Source organism: Triticum aestivum, chromosome 3D (genome assembly GCF_018294505.1).
Source record: "Triticum aestivum cultivar Chinese Spring chromosome 3D, IWGSC CS RefSeq v2.1, whole genome shotgun sequence".
Lineage (NCBI taxonomy): Eukaryota > Viridiplantae > Streptophyta > Magnoliopsida > Poales > Poaceae > Triticum > Triticum aestivum.
In genome coordinates this window covers 563,090,356-563,110,208 of record NC_057802.1, presented here as the reverse complement: position 1 = coordinate 563,110,208, position 19,853 = coordinate 563,090,356, and the positions used below count along the sequence as shown (strand labels likewise).

Here is a 19,853-nt window from a genome sequence, read left to right as displayed (position 1 = left end):
AACATAATACTTGATATTGGCACATGCAAATGTAAGCAAATTACTTTATATCCCTAACAACTATGAGTCAAAATAGACGGGCGCAGCAACGCGCGCCATTGATGATCTAGTAGCCCTGAAACGCGCCTGTAACGCCAGGCACACTGGGGCAGGCGTTGAAGGTGAAGAGAAGAGGAGACAGAGAAATGAAGCCTAACTGAATGCAGAGGAAAGGGGCTTAGCCCGGCACAGGGACTGGCTTTTTTTTACATCATCACAGGGACTGGCTAGATAGACGCAAGAGTGAATTCTAAAAAAAAAAGAAAAAAAAGACACAAGCGTGTAGCGTGGAAGAGGCATCTCTGAATTGGTTCCTGTAACCTGAACAAGTAAATTGCTCAAAACCACCATATTTATGGCTAGGGTACACTCCTAAACCACCGCTTTTACCGAAAACCACAAAAAACCACCAACTCTACGGCACTAATTCAAAATTAAGCCGCGTCTAACAGTGTTACTGACGGGTGGGACCTGTCTGTCGGGCTGATGTAGCGAAAACTAGTCCTAGTCAATGTGTTGACCTGCTGAGGTGGACAGGGTCCCACCTGCCACCCTCACATCTCTCTTCTCCTTCTTCTTCCTCCTCACGTCTCTCTTCCCCTCTTTGTCTCTCTCCTTCTCCTGGCATTAGGCGAGACAGTGGAGGAGTGGGCAGTGGCATGCTAGGGAGACGATGGCGCCGATTACCTTGTGTAGGCTGCAGAGGCGGAGGTAGAGGAGGTGTGCGCAGCAGAGGGCAACACTGCGGAGGGCGTCGCTGGAGATGCGGTCGAGCGGGTCGAGGCCGATGTGGAGCTTGCTGAGGCCCCGGTGGGGTGATGCGAGGACGAGGAGCGTGACGTTAGTGAGGTCCTGGCAACCGGAGAGGCTGAGCGCGCGGATGAAGGGGGCGCCCTCGACGGTGGCGTGACTGATACGTCCATTTTGAATCATGTTTCCCTACTGTTATTTATAATGTTTTTATTCAATATAACATTTTTTGGAGTAATTCTAATGTATATTCTCTCATAATATGCAAGGTTTACATAAAGAAGGAGAATACCGGCAGCTGAAATTCTGGACCTGAAAAACCTACGTTAGAGATACCTATTCTGCACATCTCCAAATATTTATAGTATGTAAAAAAATTGTAAAAAATCAAGGTAGGATGAGCGCCCACCTCGCCCTACTGAGTCCTCCACCTATGATACTGACCATATCCACACCAACCATCTCATTACATCACACAAACAACGAGATTCTCACATTAGCACTGAAATCAAATTTCAATTCTCTTAGTCCTATAATCAATACTACTTGTCGCTCAAACGGGTGTAACTTAGTACAATGTTGGCTATGTATTTAAAAACTGTTTGATCATGTATTAAAAAATGTTTTATCTTGTATTTGAAAAAATATTAATCAAGCATTTGAAAATGTTAAATGTTACTCCCTCTGTCCCAGAATATAAGAACGTTTTTGACACTATGCTAGTGTTAAAAACGTTCTTATATTTTGGGACGGAGGGAGTAAATGTTTTATCTTGTGTTTGATCATGTATTCTAAAAATGTTAATCTTGTATTTGGAAAATGTTAATCCAGCATTTGAAAATGTTTAACGTGTATGAAACAAATGTTGAACATGTATTAAAAATATGAATCTTGTATTTAAAAAATATTAATCAAGCATTTTGAAAAATGTGAAATAAGTAACAAAAAATGTTAATCAAACATTCATTTTTATTTAAAAATGTATATGGGAAAAATGTTGATCATGTGTTAAAAAAAATCTTGTATTCAAACAATATTGAACGCGTATTAGAAAAAAAATGTATTAGATATATACCAAATGATTTATAATGTGTACTGTAGATAAAAATATATATAAGTTTTCTAAAAATGTTAATCATGTATTCCAAAATCTTTAACATGTATATAAAATGTTTTTAATGTATAAAAAATATTGAATTTGTACTGAAATTTTTTAACATATGTTGAGAAAAATAAAACCAACGAAAATGGACAAAAAGATAAAAGAACCAAAAAGGGAAGACGAAGAAAATAGAAGACCAGGAAGAAAGAAACAAAAAACAAAGTATAATAAACAATGAAAGAAAACGAGTGAAAGTGAAGAAAACTATATTTATAACGAGGAAGAATGAAAATCTGAAGAAAACCGATGAAGAAAAAAATGTCAAAAGCAATAAATAAATGAAAAAAAAAGGTGTGAAACAATAAAACCGGAGAAAACAAAAAAAATTAAAAATTCAAAGAAACCTATTGAAGAAATAAAGAAAACCGGAAGGAAAGAAGGAAAAATGAAGAAAAACAGAAGCCAACACCCTGTCTCGGAATAAAGTAATGTTTTCCCTTTTTCATAAACGGGCGCCGCACACACTTTCCTCCACGCTGGGCCTTTTAAAATTGATGAATTTTTTGAAAATCGATGACCTTTTTTCAAAGTTGATGATTTTTTTAAAAAAATATGAACCTTCTTCAAAATCAATGAACTTTTTCTAAAATTGATGAACTTTTTTCAAAAGAGATGAACTATTTCCCAAAAATGCTGAACTTTTTTTTCAAAATTTGTGAACTTTTTCAATTTTTGTGAATTTATTTTTTGAAAATTGTTGAAAGTTTTCTTAAAAAATGATGAAGTTTTTAAAATTTAAGTTTTTTTCAAATACTTCCAAAATCTAAGTGATATAGTTTATAAATAGCGTATCTACGGTAGTTCTTATATTCTTTGGCGTTGTTTTCAGTCAGTGCAATTGATTAACCTGAGTGGTTAGCAATTTAAGGTAGGGCGAGCGGCCCACCTCGCCCTACCGAGTTCTCCACCTGTGATACTGACCATATCCATACCAACCATCCCACTACACCACACAAACGACGAGGTTCTCACATTACCACTAAAATCAAATTGCAATTCTATTACTTCCTTCCATCCATATTACTTGTCGTTCAAATGAATATATCTTAGAACAAAATCATGTGATTATATTAGCCGGATCACCATAGGACGACACATGCCTTATTTTGGACTTGGCTGAAATGGCCGAAATTTAGAATTTTAGTTGTGTCAGACCGAGTACCAGAACTTAGCATTTATTTTAGTGAAAAAACCGACTCCACTTGCGGTTTTATTAGAGATAAATACACTAGAAGTCTTTTTTTTTGTAGGAAAGGAACTTTTCATTCATCAAAATGCACTAGGAGTCTCAGAAATTACAAACGACGATAAGTTTGATGTACAAATTTATAAAATATGTGATTATGGTCATCAAACTCGCATGGCCGCGAAATACGGTCACATATCCTGTACGTGCATGCGTGGACAGGGTCCACTGTCAGTGACAGTTGGTGCTTGGCCCGACGCGTTTTTACAAAAGTACACCTACTTTCTTTTATTTGCGGAAAAATGCCAACTTTTGGTGTGTTCCGCATGTCAATACAAACCAAAAATTAAGACGAAATAGTGTGGGTACCATATTTCAAACCCACGACCACCTACACATGTTGATGTCTAAAGTGAATAACTACATTTTAATATATTAGAACAAAGGCGCGACCAGAAACGGACAGTGGTCTGTGCGGCCCATTTTGCACTTGTTGGTTTTTTTATAGATCTGTAGAGAGTATTTAAATTATAATCCCAGAAATAAAAATAACTTTCAAATATTCACGTGTTATAAATATTGTATTTTTTGGGAAAAAGAGAAAGACCCCGGCCTCTGCATCTGGACTATGCATGCAGCCATTTTATTAATTATTCACAAAAGCCCTTACAAAGTAATACAGCAGTAAGACTGAAGCCACCGTCTAGGCAACATCTGTCGCTACTCATATCCAGTTGATGAAGGGATGTTGATAGTCTGGGCCTAATTCCAAACAGACCTCACAATTAAACCTAACATATAAGACCCGAGGCCCCAACCAAGCCACTTGCCGGGTATGGGGCACCCACCGGTCCGACGCACACTCAGAGTTCGCCGCCGCCAACTGCCACAAATCCATCTTCAGAGCTGTACTGACGCATCAACCTTGCCCGGCCTAGCTGCCGTCGACGCCACCACGACGCCACCATCATGTGCTCGTCCATCAACACACGCCCATCAGTGAGACCCCGTTGCACCATGCCGCTGGGACCCGCCGTTGTCGACGTGTCAGATGCAACGCCGCACCTCCTTCACGAACACCACATGCTGCCACTGGTCCCATCCCCTCCACATGCATTTCCTCTGCACTCCCAACCGAGCCCCAAGGCCCCTGACGACACCTTCAGGAAGGTCACGCCGTGAAGCGCCGTTGCCGCCAAATCCAAAGAGGATTGTAGGTTTTCACCCGGCATGAGATCGGGGTGGGTAGATTGGGCCCTCAACTGCGCCTTCATGAAGGAAGCGACGCCCATGGACGATGTCGCTGCTGGGCCAGCCAGATCGGCCAAGGTTTCCCCCGGACCCAAGGGCTCACCATCACCGGAGCCTGCAGCCGCAAACCACCAGGACGACGAGAGAGGCAGCAGGAGGGAGGGGAACCACCAGATCTGACGCCGCGACACCAAACCGCCGGAGGATCACCGGCCACCCGATCCGATCCCTGGCAGCCCACCTGCCCCGCCACGCCCGGACGAGAAGGCCAGCCTAGGGGCCGCCGCCCCGGATCCAGCACCCTCCGCCCCAGATCAGGCAGAGCATAGCCAGGCTACCGCCACGGCCGCCCCTAGGAACTGTCCGGCCACCACGCCGCCGTGCACATGAAGACTGCCGTGGGGCAGATCGGCGCCGCTGCCATAGATCGGGACCTCATCCTTTTAGTTTTAGCTCATAAATATTGTACTTACAAATGAAATAACTTACTTTTAAAACTTGTTAATTTATTATTTTAAACATATTCAAAATATTTAAAATAAAATTTCTGAATTATAAAATGACACTCAAATATTCAAATATTGTACTGTAGTAATATTTACTGCTCACAGCCTCACACGCAAGCTCATCAGCCCCCCCCCCCCCCCCCACACACACACACACCCTCCCCAACGCATCCTTTGTAAAGTCTTGTCGCCTCTGACAGGCACACCTACTAATAGGCGCCAAGAAGTTGGAGAGGCGCTGGCTCTTCCACTACTTGCCTAATCTCCATGACGTTTGGCTTTCTCCTCTCTTCAGAACGTTCTCCAGTCCCCCCCCCCCCCCCCCCCCCCCCCCCCGCTCTCTCTCTCTCTCTCTCTCTCTCTCTGAATCTCCGATAATCACTGGTATGCTTCAACTTTTATCTCCCTCCCTCTGAAGCTCTTGTTTTACCTTCTCCCTGTTAGCTCCGATTTCCTCTATTTCCCGAAATGTTTTCTTCAACTTTGAGTTGTTACATTTTTACCTAAAATATTTAGGCACGATTCGTTTTTGTTGTAGATCCATTCCGTGGTTAGGAGATGAGCAAGCCATGGATGAAACACAAGGAGCTGGACGAACATCGCTACCGGAACCACACAGGCGAGCAAGATAAGAATTTCTTCAAGGTTATGATTGGCGACTTCCATGAGAGAATGGTAAGCTATTTTCAGTTCGGCTCTGTTCTAGCCTCCTAGGGTAATTTTATTTTCAGCTGGATTATGTTCTACCTTTCTGTGCAAACAAAGAAAGGAACCTCTTGGGGTGAAACTTCATTACTTAATTCGGTCTGTCCTTCTCCAAAAAAAAAAAGAAACTTAATTCGGTCTGATCTGGGCAACTCTCTGTTCTCTCATGTTACTCTGCTTCGCATCTGAACTATACAGATGAGCTTTCTTCAGCGTTTTCTTCTTTGTAACAAAATTTTAGTGTCTCCTGACCTAGTGTGCTTTACCTTGTTTATTACTACAGATCATACCAGATAAGTTTGCCCAACATTTCAGGGGGCAAATAGGGCGAACTATTAAGCTAGCATCACGCCATGGCTATACTTCTGATGTTCAGATTACCAAGAATTTGGCGAAACTAGTCCTTGATTCTGGATGCAAGGCGTTTGCTCGTGCCCATAACTTGAGAACGGGGGACTTTCTTGTGTTCAAGTATGATGGCAACTCTGAACTGAAGGTTTTGATCTTTGGCCCGAGCGGTTGCGAGAAACTTCCGGTGTGCAATCTCATGAAAAATGCTGCTCCTGGTAAAGACTGGTGGGGGAACACTGATGACATTGTAAACACTTGTCATGATCCTCCCATGAAATTTCCACATTGTGGAAGACAAATTAGGCCAAGTATGGATAGCTCAAGGCAGGGGAATGACATCATCAATGTCAGCTCGTCGAGCTCTGCTTCAGATTCAGCAGGTTATGATTCACAATGTCAAACCTGCCATATATTATGTCCCATAGAACTTCATATATGACTTTTATTTTGTTTGTTTAGGAGGTATTTCATCTTCAGAAGATGATCTTTCCCTGCCAGGTTGTATCCTCGCAAATGGCACCCTCTTGAATCTAAATCAGGTGCAGAAGAAGCAACTTAAAGAAAAAGTCCGAGCTATGAATTCCGAAGTCCCCATTTATGGGTGTGTCATAAGGAAGAGCAGTATTTACGGAGCAACCCGTAGCCTTGTGAGTTAAAACCTCTGTTCTTGAATGGATACTGTATTGTTAATGAGGGTCAATCTGGCTGTTTATCTTTGCATTTTACTTACAGAAACAATGTTTGTCTTACCCAAGTGTTGTTGGCTTATTCTGCATATTGATTGAAGTTGTATTTCAGTCATGTAACCATTGGGATAGAAAATTCTAGTTGGAGCAGATTGAAACTTAAAGAACTTTGCTACTAGACTACAGAATGATAATAGCATGGACGTGCAGATAGTCCACTACACCATGCTGTTTGCTTCGAATTAGCATTACTAAAGAAGATCCTTTCTCCCTTTACCAGGATATATCAAGAAAATATGCTGAAGTATACCTTCCATTTAAGGAACAAATGCTGACCCTTCAGCTCCATGGCAAGAAGTGGGAAGTGCGGTGTCGTGTTAAGAACAACAAAACCAAAAGGCTTATGAGAGGGTGGAAGCATTTTGCGCGTGGCAACAGCTTGTGGCTTGGAGATGTTTGCCTCTTTGAGCTACTGAGAAACAAGAAGAAGTATGTGATGAATCTCCATATCATTCGCAAATCCCTTTACAAGAGGTGAAGTTTGGCATACTTCCTACCATTGGTACCAACTTTTGATATGGCGAATTACTGCATCAAGCATTGTTGTAACCCAAGAATTGTTTGCCAAAAGATTGCAGTCCGTTGAATCATCTCTCTATCTCACTGTACTCTCTCTCCAGGAAATGAGCATCTGAAGAAAAGCTGGCCACAAGATTCAAGAAACAGAAGTAGCAAAAGGAGTTTTGGGTGCCCTGACAATATACTGAAGCAAAGAGCTCAGAGTTCATAATAAAGCTCAAGTCCAGTTAGTTTCAGCTGCCTTTTGTGTTATCATGGATGTAATACTCTTAAGACCTTATGTTTACCTTATGTTTAAGTGGATGAACTGTAATGTCAGATAGGACAATATTATGTTAGAGGTTAATGCGTGGGTGTACTGTGGGTTATGTCAGGACAGAGGTACATTATGGTCAGTTGTTCATATTTGCTGTTGGTTGCAGTGCCTAGGATATACCTGGCTATCGTATTGTGTGTGCTATAGATACTGTCATGAATAGGGACTGGAAAATCCTAAATTCGAATATCAGTAGGATTAATTCTGATAAAAAGCGGACTGCCCTATCTAACAAGATTGAGGAAATAGGATGTGCCGTCCTTTATCTTCAAGAAACAAAAAGAGATTTTTTTTATCAGAGATACTTAAAAAAACTTCTGTCTTAGAAGGCTGATAAGTTTGAATATCTTCCCCCTGTCTAGAATGATAATATATTCATAAGGGGAAAATATTCCAAAATGAATTTTCCCTGTCTATTTCATTTACTCCAGTCCACAGTGGTGATTCCTGGATATTAACCAATGTTTATAGCCACTGTCAGCTAGAAAATTTTCATTGATTGGTTTCAAAGCATTACAATGTCAGATAATCAGAACTGAATCATGGTGGGAGACGCTAACTTCATTAGATATCCTGAAAATAGGAACAAAAAAGGGATGGTCGGACACACAGGTTATGATGCACTATAGTGAAGCCACCAGTCACTTAAAGATTCATTTAAAAGGAAGAAACTATACATAGAGCAATATGCAAGATATTTCTTTTCTTTGGTGTTTGGAATGGATTTGGTAGAGATTTTCAACAGCTTGTCAAGAATATTTGCCATCAACTTGTCAATGAAGTGGATAGTGCAAAGGTTATTACTATTAAATTCATATGGCTAAGAAAATGTGTCAAATTGTGGGCCAAAAATTTGTCAAATCTACCAGAAGCAATTTAGAATGCAAATACATTTATTCGCTTTGTTTAAAATTTGAATTTATGAACATTTTTTATGAATTCACAAACATTTTTTGAAATCATGAATATTTTTTGAATTCACGAGCATTTTTTAAATTGAGAAATTTTTTGAATTCATGAACATCTTTTATATTTCACGAACATTCTTCAAAATCGCAAACATTTTTCAAATTATGAAGTTTTCCAATTTTTTTGACATCATAAACATTTTTGATGAATTCACAATCATTTTATCAATTCACAAACATTTTTCTTATTTGTTAAATTTTTTGTACTGGCGAACATTTTTTGTATTCATGAAATATGTTTGTATTTGTGAACATTTCTTGAATTAGGAACAATTTTTAAAATCCCGAACATATTTTTCAATTCATGAACATTTTACGAAATACTGGACAATTATTGAAATTTTTCAAATTCATGAACAGTTTTTGAAATCCTAAAATAAAATCGAATTCAGGATTTTGAACAGTTCTCAGTGTAAAAAATAGGAAAAAAAAGGAACAAAAAATGAAAAAAATAACAGAAAAACGGACGCCCAGCCCGCAGATGGGCCAGCCCAGAATTCACGCGCTGGAGCTCATACCACCAGCGGTTGTGTGTTTCCGGATACCCTTAAAAAAAGGCTGTGTGTTTCCGGTGTGCAGGTCGCCAAATAGGAGGTCCCGGAGACGTGCTCGTAACAGCAGTGTCGCGACCAGCTACACCGGGGCAGGCGCTAAAAGTGAAGACAAGAGGAGACAGAGAAGAAGAGAAGCATAACTGAAAGCAGAGGAAAGGGGCTCAGCCCAGCACAGGGACTGGCTACATAGACAGAAGAGTGAATTCTGAAAAAAAAAGACACAAGCGTGTAGCGTGGAAGAGGCATCTCTGAATTGGTTCCTGTAACTTGAACCCTACGGGTATTCCTCCCTTGCATGAACTCAGTTCATTCATAGGATTCCATCTTTCTCGGCTCGACGCTCAGGATTGTATCTTGCACTGTACTGAGTTTTATCTCTTATGATCTTATTGGTTCGCAAACAAAAATATATCTGATCGATTCGACTGTTGTGACAACCAGGAAGAAAAAACGATCATAATCGCATCGTGTCTGCTTATCAGGTACGATAGTTCAGTCTAGTCAGGATGATTCAGGAATCCATCGAAAGTTCAAAACTACTTTTTTTATGTTTTCCTTGTGTCATTTTTTAGAACCCAAGGAAGCTTCAAAAGGTAGCATATATAGATCGATCGTTTGCATAAAGTGAAAACGACCTTGGATTCCATCCACGTCGGCTCGGCGAACACGTGCGTATATCCCATATGGAGACGCCTGGCATCGCATCCGGTGGCAAAATTTCGTGTTTTGACCCTTTTGATAAAGAATTTCAGGATCTGACCCTGGTTTGAAATTTTTTCGGGATTTGACCCTTTTTCCTACCGCCAGGGGCTCTGGCGGTAGGGTTAGACAGCCTACCGCCAAGGCCCCTGGCGGTAGGGTACTTATCCACGTCAGCACGCGGAAACGGCCGCCGTCCCCCTCCGTCGCACCCTACCGCCAGGGGACCTGGCGGTAGCCTGTCTAACCCTACCGCCAGAACCCCTGGAGGTAGGGTCCGGGCAGTTATTTGCCCCAAAACCCCCGCGCCCCTGCCCATCTCCCCACCCCTCCCCCTCCCCCCGTCGGCAGTTCCTCATTTCGCCCCCCAAGTCGCCCCTCTCTCCCTCTCTCATCTCCTCCACTCCCCCCCTCGGATCTTCACCGATTCTTCACCGTTTTTGCGGATTGAGATGGCCCCGAAGAGAGAAACGTAAGCTCCTCCAATCCCTCCAATTAGTTTTTGCAAACTTGCTTCCGGTTCGACGCATTATTTGCTTGAAATCCCTCATATTTTTGAACTTAGATTGGATTTTTTCACCTAAGATTGATTGTAGTTGTAGTTCTTAGTTCTTTAGTAACTAGTGGTATTGGATATGAACTCTAATCAATAGTTCATATGTTAGTGTGAAGATGAACCCTAGTTCATAATTTTTTTTGTTAAAAAATTATGATGTAATGTTGATATGACGATGAACCCTAGTTTGATGATGCATGTTGATATGATGATATGATCTAGTGTGAAGATGAACCCTAGTTTGATGATGCATGTTGATATGATGATATGAAGATATTGTTTGGAAAATTTTATTTAAAAATATGAAGATATGATGTATGTTGGAGGTTTTTTTTATATGATGCATGTTGATATGATTTGATCCATCATGTGTAGTAGATGTTGTTGGAGGAATATGCTTAAAATTTTATTTCGATATGATGCATTTTGATATGATTTGAGTTCATTGTTTGTTTATGTATGCTTATGCTTATGGTGCTTTTATTTATGAAACTCTATTAAGGCGGCCACCTCTTGCGGACAACATCGGCCAACGGTACTCCATGCTGGACTGGGCATTCGGCAAGGGTCATCGTGCCCGTTTCATAGAGAACGGAGAGGTAAGTGATATGAATGAAATATTGATCAAAGTTTTCGGATTGATGAAAATGATTTCCTAACTCTTGGCGTTCACTGTTTGACAGATGCTCCAGCCACTGCGCATGAGGGGTCACGGGGTTCATGGGCATATGGACTACGACGAGCGCTACGCGCCGTTCTTCAAGAAAGCCCCTCTGTTGGGTTTCGTGTTGCAGTTCAAGCGTCAGCCGCCGACGCTTGTCCACGCAGCTCTCACAGCTTTGATTGACCGGTGGCGACCCCATTCTTTCCATCTGCCATGCGGGGAGATGACGGTGACCCTAGAGGACTGGGGGATGATTACTGCCATGCCGATCGAGGGTCATGCACTCACCGGTCGAGTGGAGAGGACCAACTGGCAGGAGAGGGTCACCACCCTTATCGGCGACTGCCCCGGTGCCAAGAGTAACCGTACATCCGGTGTGCCGTTGACCTGGCTCTCGGAGCACCGGAAGACATGCCCCCAAGGCGCAGATGAGGCGACTTTGGAGTTGTATGCGAGGGCCTATCTGTGGTATATTCTCTCGAAGGTCGTGTTTCCCGACAGCTCCGGGAACTCTGCCAACTGGGCGTATCCGTTCTTCCTAGCGGACTGGGATGCAGGGTACAGTTGGGGGACCGCATCTCTCGCCTACCTATACCGTTCGGTAAGAGAGTGTCTAATTGCCTACCTACCTACGAAAGTGTGTCCATGACATTTTCTAATATCTGATACTCATTTGATGTTTTGCAGCTTGACGATGCAACGCAGAGGACGGGAGACAAGTCCAATATGGGTGGCTTTGTCTGGGCCTTCTCCATTTGGATGTGGGAGCGGCTGCGGGCCGGTGGGGCGTCCGGAGAAGATGCCAAGACGCCCATGGGAAGACTATAGCGAAGACGGCGACGAGACTCGAAACCCCACCATAGCTTACGAGTGGGACGTTGTCAAACCCTACATGGGCCTAAACAAGACTTCGTACAAGACCTACACCAACGAGTTGGACGCTTTGACGCATACGCAGGTATATGAACTCGCTCAACACCTTTCTCTTTGATTCCACTTTTGACCGAGAGTGGGAACTTACCAATGTATATGTAATAGGTAAACTGGTGGCCGTATCGACAAGACCGAGAGTGGGACTTTGATCTAAACGTGATGTGTGATGCGGACCGTGGTCTCTGGCGGTGCATCGTGCCCATGATCTGTGTGTACGCCGTCGAGTGGCACTTGCCACACCGCGTGGCCACGCAGTTTGGGATTTATCAGCATACCCCACCGGGCCAGCCCACCGATACCGGCGGCCACGCGCTCCACCTGTGAGCGCTTTGTTCTCCGTGCCCATGATTTCATTACGATTATCATGTTTCTTGTTGCTTATGATGATCTTATTGCGCTTATGATGATTCTTGTTGCGTATGCCTTGCAGGATGAGCCGGCAGAAGAATCAGTCGATCACAGACTGGGGAGAGGAGCATAAAACTCATGTGACGGAGTGGAACCGACGGAGGTTCCGTAAAGATGGGGAGAGGAAAGTGACTGATTGGGATGCTTACCTGGGCCGACACATGAGGTGGTATGATGATGGCCAGAAGCACCGTCTTTATCTCAAGCCTCGGTGGACGGTGGAAGACATCGCGGAGCTGGAGAGGGATGACCCCGATGAATAGGCATACCAGACCGGCATCAGAGACATGCACAGTGGATTTAGGGAGTTTGCACCCCTCATCAACAGAGTGGTAAATTTGAACCGACAGTTGTATTTAAAATATTTTATTCGTCATCGTGACTGACTTATGCCGTTGTAGTTCGGTGAGCTGAACAGATGCATCTTTAAAGCCTCAGATGCACTAGGTGATCTCCCCGGGAGCGTACAATCGGAGAACAGAGTGAGGGGGACGATGAAGGTACAATTTCAGCCTCCTCGGAACAGATGCCACTACTAGGAAAAGGCCTACTAGTGGCGCACCAGTTTTGCCTACTAATGGCGCACTACTGGTGCGCCACTAGTACCACGCCACTAGTATTAAATACTAATGGCGCACCACTGGTGCGCCATTAGTATCTGGTATACTAATGGCGCACCACGCAGTGCGCCATTAGTATATCCCACAATGCGCCATTAGTATGCCTCCCAGGGGGCCATATTTACCCATATGCTCTGGCTTATTAATGGCACACTAGTTGATGATGCGCCACTAGTAATGTATTTGAAAAACAAAAAAAATCCAAATTTACAAAAAATGAAATAGAATCATATTTTTTATTATAGTAAGAATATTACAATGTCTTTACAAGTATCCAATAAAAGGAAAATTGCAAGGAAATAAAAGAAAATCCTAAAACTAATCTTCTAGTAATCTTTTCTTCTTTTTCTTCACTTTATCCCTGCAAAATGTAACAAAATAAACAGAAATACAAACAAACTATTTATAACATGTCAATACTGTCATTTTTTATGCAGAATTAGATATGAGCATATATTTCCAGAATTACATGGTGTGAATATTGTATGAGTAAGATTATAATGGAAATGAATTGCAGAGGACATATGAGGTTCAACACTAATCATCAACAACAAAATCGTGCAAGAAATGATTGATCAGTAAATGGACAACCTTCTTAGAGATTGTCATGCGATGTCGTCCATGGATGACTCCTACTCCATCCAAATCAAACAAACAAATGAGAAGGGGCTGAGATACAGAGCTAGCAACCAATTTTTACAGAGAAGTTCTCAAATTTTCTGGGTTCATATATTCAGCATGTTGACAAACAGAGGCAGTGTAGCGCACTAGGCTAGAGCTTAGAGCTATGCATGTACATTGATTGTTATAGCAGTGCAGCGACAACTACTTGTTTAGATGCATATAAATCATCTCCTTGCTTGAAGTAGAAAGAAAGCAGAGTAAAGGGCCCTGAAGATGTTGACTACTCACTTAATTAGAAGGTAGTGAGAGAATCCCTTGCCCAGTTGGGACGAGTTTCAGACTGGCGGTGGAACTTGTTCTTGCCTGTTGAGGATCCTCAATGGACAAGAGAATGAAGGCATCATCAGCTGACACACAAAAAAGGGCTCTCTAAAAACTAAAACGACCATGGGGGTGCTGCTGCTTACCCGAGCTAGGAGCCGTCTTGTCGGAGGGGAGTTTGCCCTCGTACACGGCATGGTCGTTGGCCCAGCTCGGCTGCACCACACCGGAGCAAGCGACCAAGGCACTGGTCTTGCGTCGAGTTGCGTTGACAACGGAAGAAAGTCCGGTCTTACACACAAGTAAAGACTAAATGTTCAGTGGCATGTACGTACATTATAATGGCAGTCCATACAGAATAAAAATGACGCCACTTGTGGCATCAGATAAATTGAACCAAGCGGGCCAATGGATCAATTTGACAGACAAATTAACCCAAAAGCATGGCATGTACGACATCCATCCATCCAACCAGCAAGCATCAATTAAAGTGCTTATTCATTCATTCATTTATTCATTCAGGAGACATGATGAGATGGATAAAGTGAGCAATCTAACCTAACAATCCGTCCATAAACAGCAGGCAATGGAATTAATTAAGCCCGAATCTGGGCATGGAGATGCAAAAGCACAAGAGAGGAGGAAGAGACCGAGAGGTGCATTCAGATTGAAACTGAACTGAACTGCACAATGTTAATCAACACCACCAGAAAGAAGAATTGCAATCAATCAAATTGGCAAGCTAGATAAGATGTGCTCACCATGTCCACCTGCAGTAGGCAGAGGAGGAGGGAGCAGCCATGCGTCGTGCACCTGCAGCAGCAGTAGCAGCTCGTCCGGAGCAGCCTGCCCTGCACATAAAACGAACCAATGAGGGGAGGGGAGGGGAGATGAAGAAGATGGCCTGCAGCCGCACGCACCATGGTCGGGGTCGGAGATCCGTCGCCGGAGATGGCCTGCAGTCGTCGTCCGTCGCCGGAGGTTGAGGCGTCGTACCTCCATGGCTAGGCTAGGCTAGGGTTTCTGGCATCTCCGTCCTGGCTTCTGCCGGCCCTGCATGGATGGCCGCGGCTCAGGTCGACGACGGGACGATGCGCCGTGGATCTGGATCTAGGCGCTCCTCACCTCCCTGGAAGCTCGCCGGAGAAGGCCTTCCCTTCCCTCCCCTCCTCTCCTCTACTGGGAGAGAAGAGGAGATAAGAGAAGAGAAGGTGAGGTGCGGCGGCGCTGCAGGGAGAGGAGGCCGCCATGACCGGGCTCCTCCTGCTGCCATGGTCGCCATGGCATCGGGCTAGGGTCTCGGCCCGACCGGGCAGACAGAGGAGAGGATAGGAAGGTCGCCGGCGCGACGTGTATGGGGAGAGGAGGCCGCCGGAGAGGTGACGCGGAAGAGGAGATCGGCGGTGGCGTTGGGTGAGAGCCGGAGGAGAGGCGGGTGGCTGTGTCAGGAGGAAGGGGAGGGGAGAGAACGTGTACGGGGGGGGGGGGGGGGGGTGTGCGCGCATTCGGTTGAAGTGGTTGCCAACTTACTAATGGCGCACCATGGGACTAGTAATAGTGCGCCATTACTAATTTTGAAAAAATAGAAAAAATATTTTTTTTACTAATGGCGCACCAACACATGGTGCGCCATTACTATTTAGTAATGGCGTACCACATGCATAGTGCGTCATCAGTGTCCATATTGGCTATAGCTGTTTTTGTAGTAGTGTGCATCTTGTTCACTTGCAATCAGTCCATCTGATACTTATTATGACCTTGTTTCATTGTGAGTGCAGAAGTTCGTGCAGCGTTGTCGCAAGCTGGTAGGGCTGCTTGGGTGTGCTAGAGCTGGGTCAGTTGAAGCTTATCAGCCTGTAGCCACACAGGGTCTCATCGGCTCATCGAGCCATGCTCCCTCGTCGTCTAGGTTGGTTGGGGAGGAGGAGGAGGAGGATGAGGAGGCCACACATGAAGAAGGGGAGGAGGAGGAGGATGAGAGCAACGGGGAGGAGGAGTACGATGAAGATTATGGACCTCCACCAACTCAAACATCTCAAGCATCTCAGCTGCCGAAGAAGAGGAATCCGAAGAAGAAGGATTTGCTGAGTCCGGACCCTTTCCAGAAACCGGTTCCTCGCCGGCCCAAGAAGAAGACCGTAGAGACTCGTTCAAAGAGTAACGAGGACCGTACCTCCAAGAGGGGAAGGAGCAACTGATTATGCTCTTCGATACTTGGCTCTTTTAGTTTGGTTGAACTTCGTTTGGTTGAACTTGTCTAGTGGTTGTGAAACTACGTGGAACTATGTGTTTGCTATTTGTGGATCTATGTGTTTGCTACTATGTGGAACTCCGTTGAAGTTCGTTTGAAATGTTATATGCACAAGTTATCTAATGTGGATCTATGTGATGCCCAAGTTTAATTGTTTAAAATCTGTGATATTGCTGTCATATTTGTAAAACTTGCTATGATATTGCTGTCATATTGAATTCGAAAACAAGCAACCAAATAAACTAGAAACAACAAAACAGAGGACCCTACCGCCAGGGGACCTGGCGGTAGGGTCACACAGCCTACCGCCTGCCCCCATGGCGGCAGGGTGAACCTACCGCCAGGTCCATTGCACATTTCGTTACAGAATGTTTGTACGGCAAAACCCTGCCACACCCTACCGCCAGGGGATCTGGCGGTAGGGTTAGACAGCCTACCACCAGGCCCCCTGACGATAGGTACTTATCCACGTCAGCGCAGTCAGACGGCCGCCATCCCCCTCCGTCGGCACCCTACCGCCAGGTGCTTTGGCGGTAGGTTGTCTAACCCTACCGCTGGAGCCCCTGGCGGTAGCAAAAGGGTCAAATCCCGAATTTTTTTGAAACCGGGGTCAGATCCTAAAATTCTTTGTCAAAAGGGTCCAAACACGAAATTTAGCCACAGCGCGCCACACCCACAGTGCATGCGTACGTACGTCTGAATACTGTGGTATGACGCCAATATGTGCACTACATACTACCACTGTCCCTATCTATCCCCCGAAAGTTAAGCAGACACTAATTTTAGGCAAAGGCTGTTTCACGAAACTTCTATTCAAATGCATCACACACTTTTGGATCCGACGATTTTGTGCCAGAAAATCAACAACGAATTTTATCCATCAAACCATGATTTTTTTGTAAATTCCAAGGGCATACAACTGGTGTCAAGTTTCCATGCAGTGACACAAGACACTGTTGTCAAATACTTCTACATGGCAACTGTAGACTTTGTAGTGCTTGGATCACGAGCTTCAGTGTTATCTTTATTTCAAACAGAATATATACTCTAGCTTACTACCTTGTTGATTAAGTAATAAGGCTTATTCCATCGACACTCACATGGTACTATAATGGGACCCTCCATCCCACTTCCTACGGAGCATTGAAAATTCGTTACCTACTTATTCGTGCCGATTTATTCTGACCTCGGAGTGGAAATTCTTGATGATGTTCTGGTGACACGTCAAGAATACAAAGTAGGCAGTTTAAAGAAAAAACATACAAAGTAGGCTGATTAATGAAGGGGTCTTAGGCTTTAGTTTAGAATAGTGTCATCCAAAGAAAACATGATTTCACGATGCCTGATTGAAAAACAATTATCATAAAAGTGAGATTTTTTGTTTGAGAGATGCTGAGATAAGAAAGGAGCAATGCCCTAAGCAAGGCTCGGGAGTGAGCTGACTTTCAAATACTACTCCCGCATCTTAAAATAAGTGTTGCCGATTTAGTACAAAGTTGGGACATATGGAGTATTTTCTAGATTTTTTTTCATTATCTTTTTCTTCGTGTAAGACTTGCAACTTTAATAGAGATCGACCAGGTGGCTCGTTGCTTCAAGAAAATTGGTTAGTCCTATTTCATCAGACTTATATCCCGTGCATAACACACTTTTGAAGGTGGTGATTTTGTCTCACAAAATAAACAATACTCCCTCCGTTCCTAAATATTTGTCTTTTTAGAGATTTCAAATGGACTGCCACATACGGATGTATATATACATATTTTAGAGTGTAGATTCATTTATTTTGCTTCATATGTAGTCACTTGTTGAAATTTCTAGAAAGACAAATATTTAGGAACGGAGGGAGTACATTTTATCAATTAATTCACATTTTTAATGAATATACAATTGGTATCATGGGCACAAGACCCTGCTGCCAAATACATGCAATATTGTGCTGCTTGGCTCGCCAGCTTCAGTATTATCTTCGGTTTAAAGAGAATATAAAATATGCATTCACAAGTTTCTAGATAACTGCCTTCTTGATTAAGCACTTGGTGACGAATTTTTATGATGTAATGTTAAGATAGGTCTAGCGTGTCGTGTACACGTACCTTGTACGTATGTAATTGTATATGCTGATTCTTATATATAAAAAGACGTGGAGAGGCTTTGCCCCACGGAAAACCCTAAACCCTATTCTCAAACTTGGTATTGGAGCCTACCCTAGCCGCCGCCTCTCCTCCTGCCGCCGGTGCCGCCGCCGCAGTTTTCTCGCGGCCGCCGTGATGTCCACCGCCCCGGCAGCCTCGATGACCCCCTCCTCCGCGCTCACGCTCTCCACCCTCTCCGTGCTCGACCCGGTCGCCCCTGTCATCGCCCCACCCGCCGCGTCGGCTCCCACCCCGTCCTTCCGCCCATCACGGTCTCGCTCGACCGCAGTAACTTCATGTTGTGGAGGGCCCTTGCCCTTCCCAACTTCGCCGGAGTTCGCCTCCACGGCTTCCTCGACGGCTCGGCCAGGGCGCCGGCGCCGACCGTGACGACAGGCACCGGCAAGGCCGCCCGCACCGTGTCCAACCCTGAGTACGAGCAGTGGTGGACGCTGGATCAGAAGGTCCTCGGGCATCTCCTCGGTTCGATGAACGTGGAGATCTCTGCGCAGCTCATCGGCTGCAGGACGGCGGCCGTGCACACCATGTTCGACGTCGAGAATAGCGCCGGCGTGCGTAACCTCCGGCGCCAGATCCAGACGCTGAGGAAAGGAGATCGCCTCGCCGGCGAGTATATGCAGAAGGTCAAGGCCCTCGCTGATTCGATGGCCGCCGCTGGCTCTCCTCTTTGCGATGATGAGATCATCGACTACATGCTGACCGGGCTCGGCTCGGCGTTTAACCCCATCGCTGCTTCGATGAACTTCGCAGGCATGCCTATCACGTTTCCCGCGTTCTACTCCAGTGTCCTTCACTATGAGGCCCTTCAGCAGCAGCAATCGGAGCTTGAGGATTGGCAGTCCTCCGCCAATGCCGCGTCCCGGCCGGTCTACCACAACACATCCGGCCGCACGCCCGACTCTGGACGCCCGAGTGGCGGCCGTCCTTCCGCCGGCTCCTTCCCGCCAGGCTCGGGCGGCTACGACCCTAGCCAGGGCAGCGCCCCTAGCCGCAACAACCACTACTAGGGAAAACATTACCAGTAGCGCTGGTTTTTGAGCTACCAGTAGCGCGGGCGCCACTGCTACTGCTAGGGCGCTATAGCTATTTTGTAGCAGTAGTGCTTGTTTAGTCCAGCGCTACTGGTAAGTTCAGGTACTAGTAGCGCGGCACTGAAGAGCGCTACTGGTAAATGAGCGCTGCTAGTAATATTTTGGCCCGCGCCACTGCTCAAATTTATGTTTTTTTAGCATTTTGGCGCTGTACATGTTTAAACAGATATATCTTTTATACAATAACAACTCATCATGAACTAGTCTGTTTAAATAGCATATTCATTACCACTTGTCATCACCACCAAACAATGTTCGTCAATGAGACATCATATAACAAGTTGGTCACTAGTCATAATCACAACTCATCATCATCATCAACTCTAACACATTATAGCACATAATAACACATTCTAGCTACGACCTACTCCTCTCATAGGACCTACTCTACCCTCTCTTAGGTAAAATATCATAAAACAAGATAGGCATTGACTCTCCATTAAGAAAAATTGACTCTCCATAATAAAGAACGGAGAT

The 19,853-nt window shown here is 44.5% G+C and overlaps 1 protein-coding gene across 1 annotated transcript; it reads left to right on the top strand.

The window, feature by feature from the left end:
* Window positions 1-4,154: 4,154 nt before the first annotated feature.
* LOC123075462 (putative B3 domain-containing protein Os03g0621600) lies at window positions 4,155-7,174 on the top strand. The gene is made up of 5 exons (XM_044498058.1): window positions 4,155-4,307; window positions 5,450-5,569; window positions 5,883-6,330; window positions 6,410-6,597; window positions 6,917-7,174. The coding sequence occupies exons 1-5, from the start codon at window positions 4,155-4,157 to the stop codon at window positions 7,172-7,174; spliced, it is 1,167 nt and encodes a 388-aa protein (XP_044353993.1).
* Window positions 7,175-19,853: the final 12,679 nt, after the last annotated feature.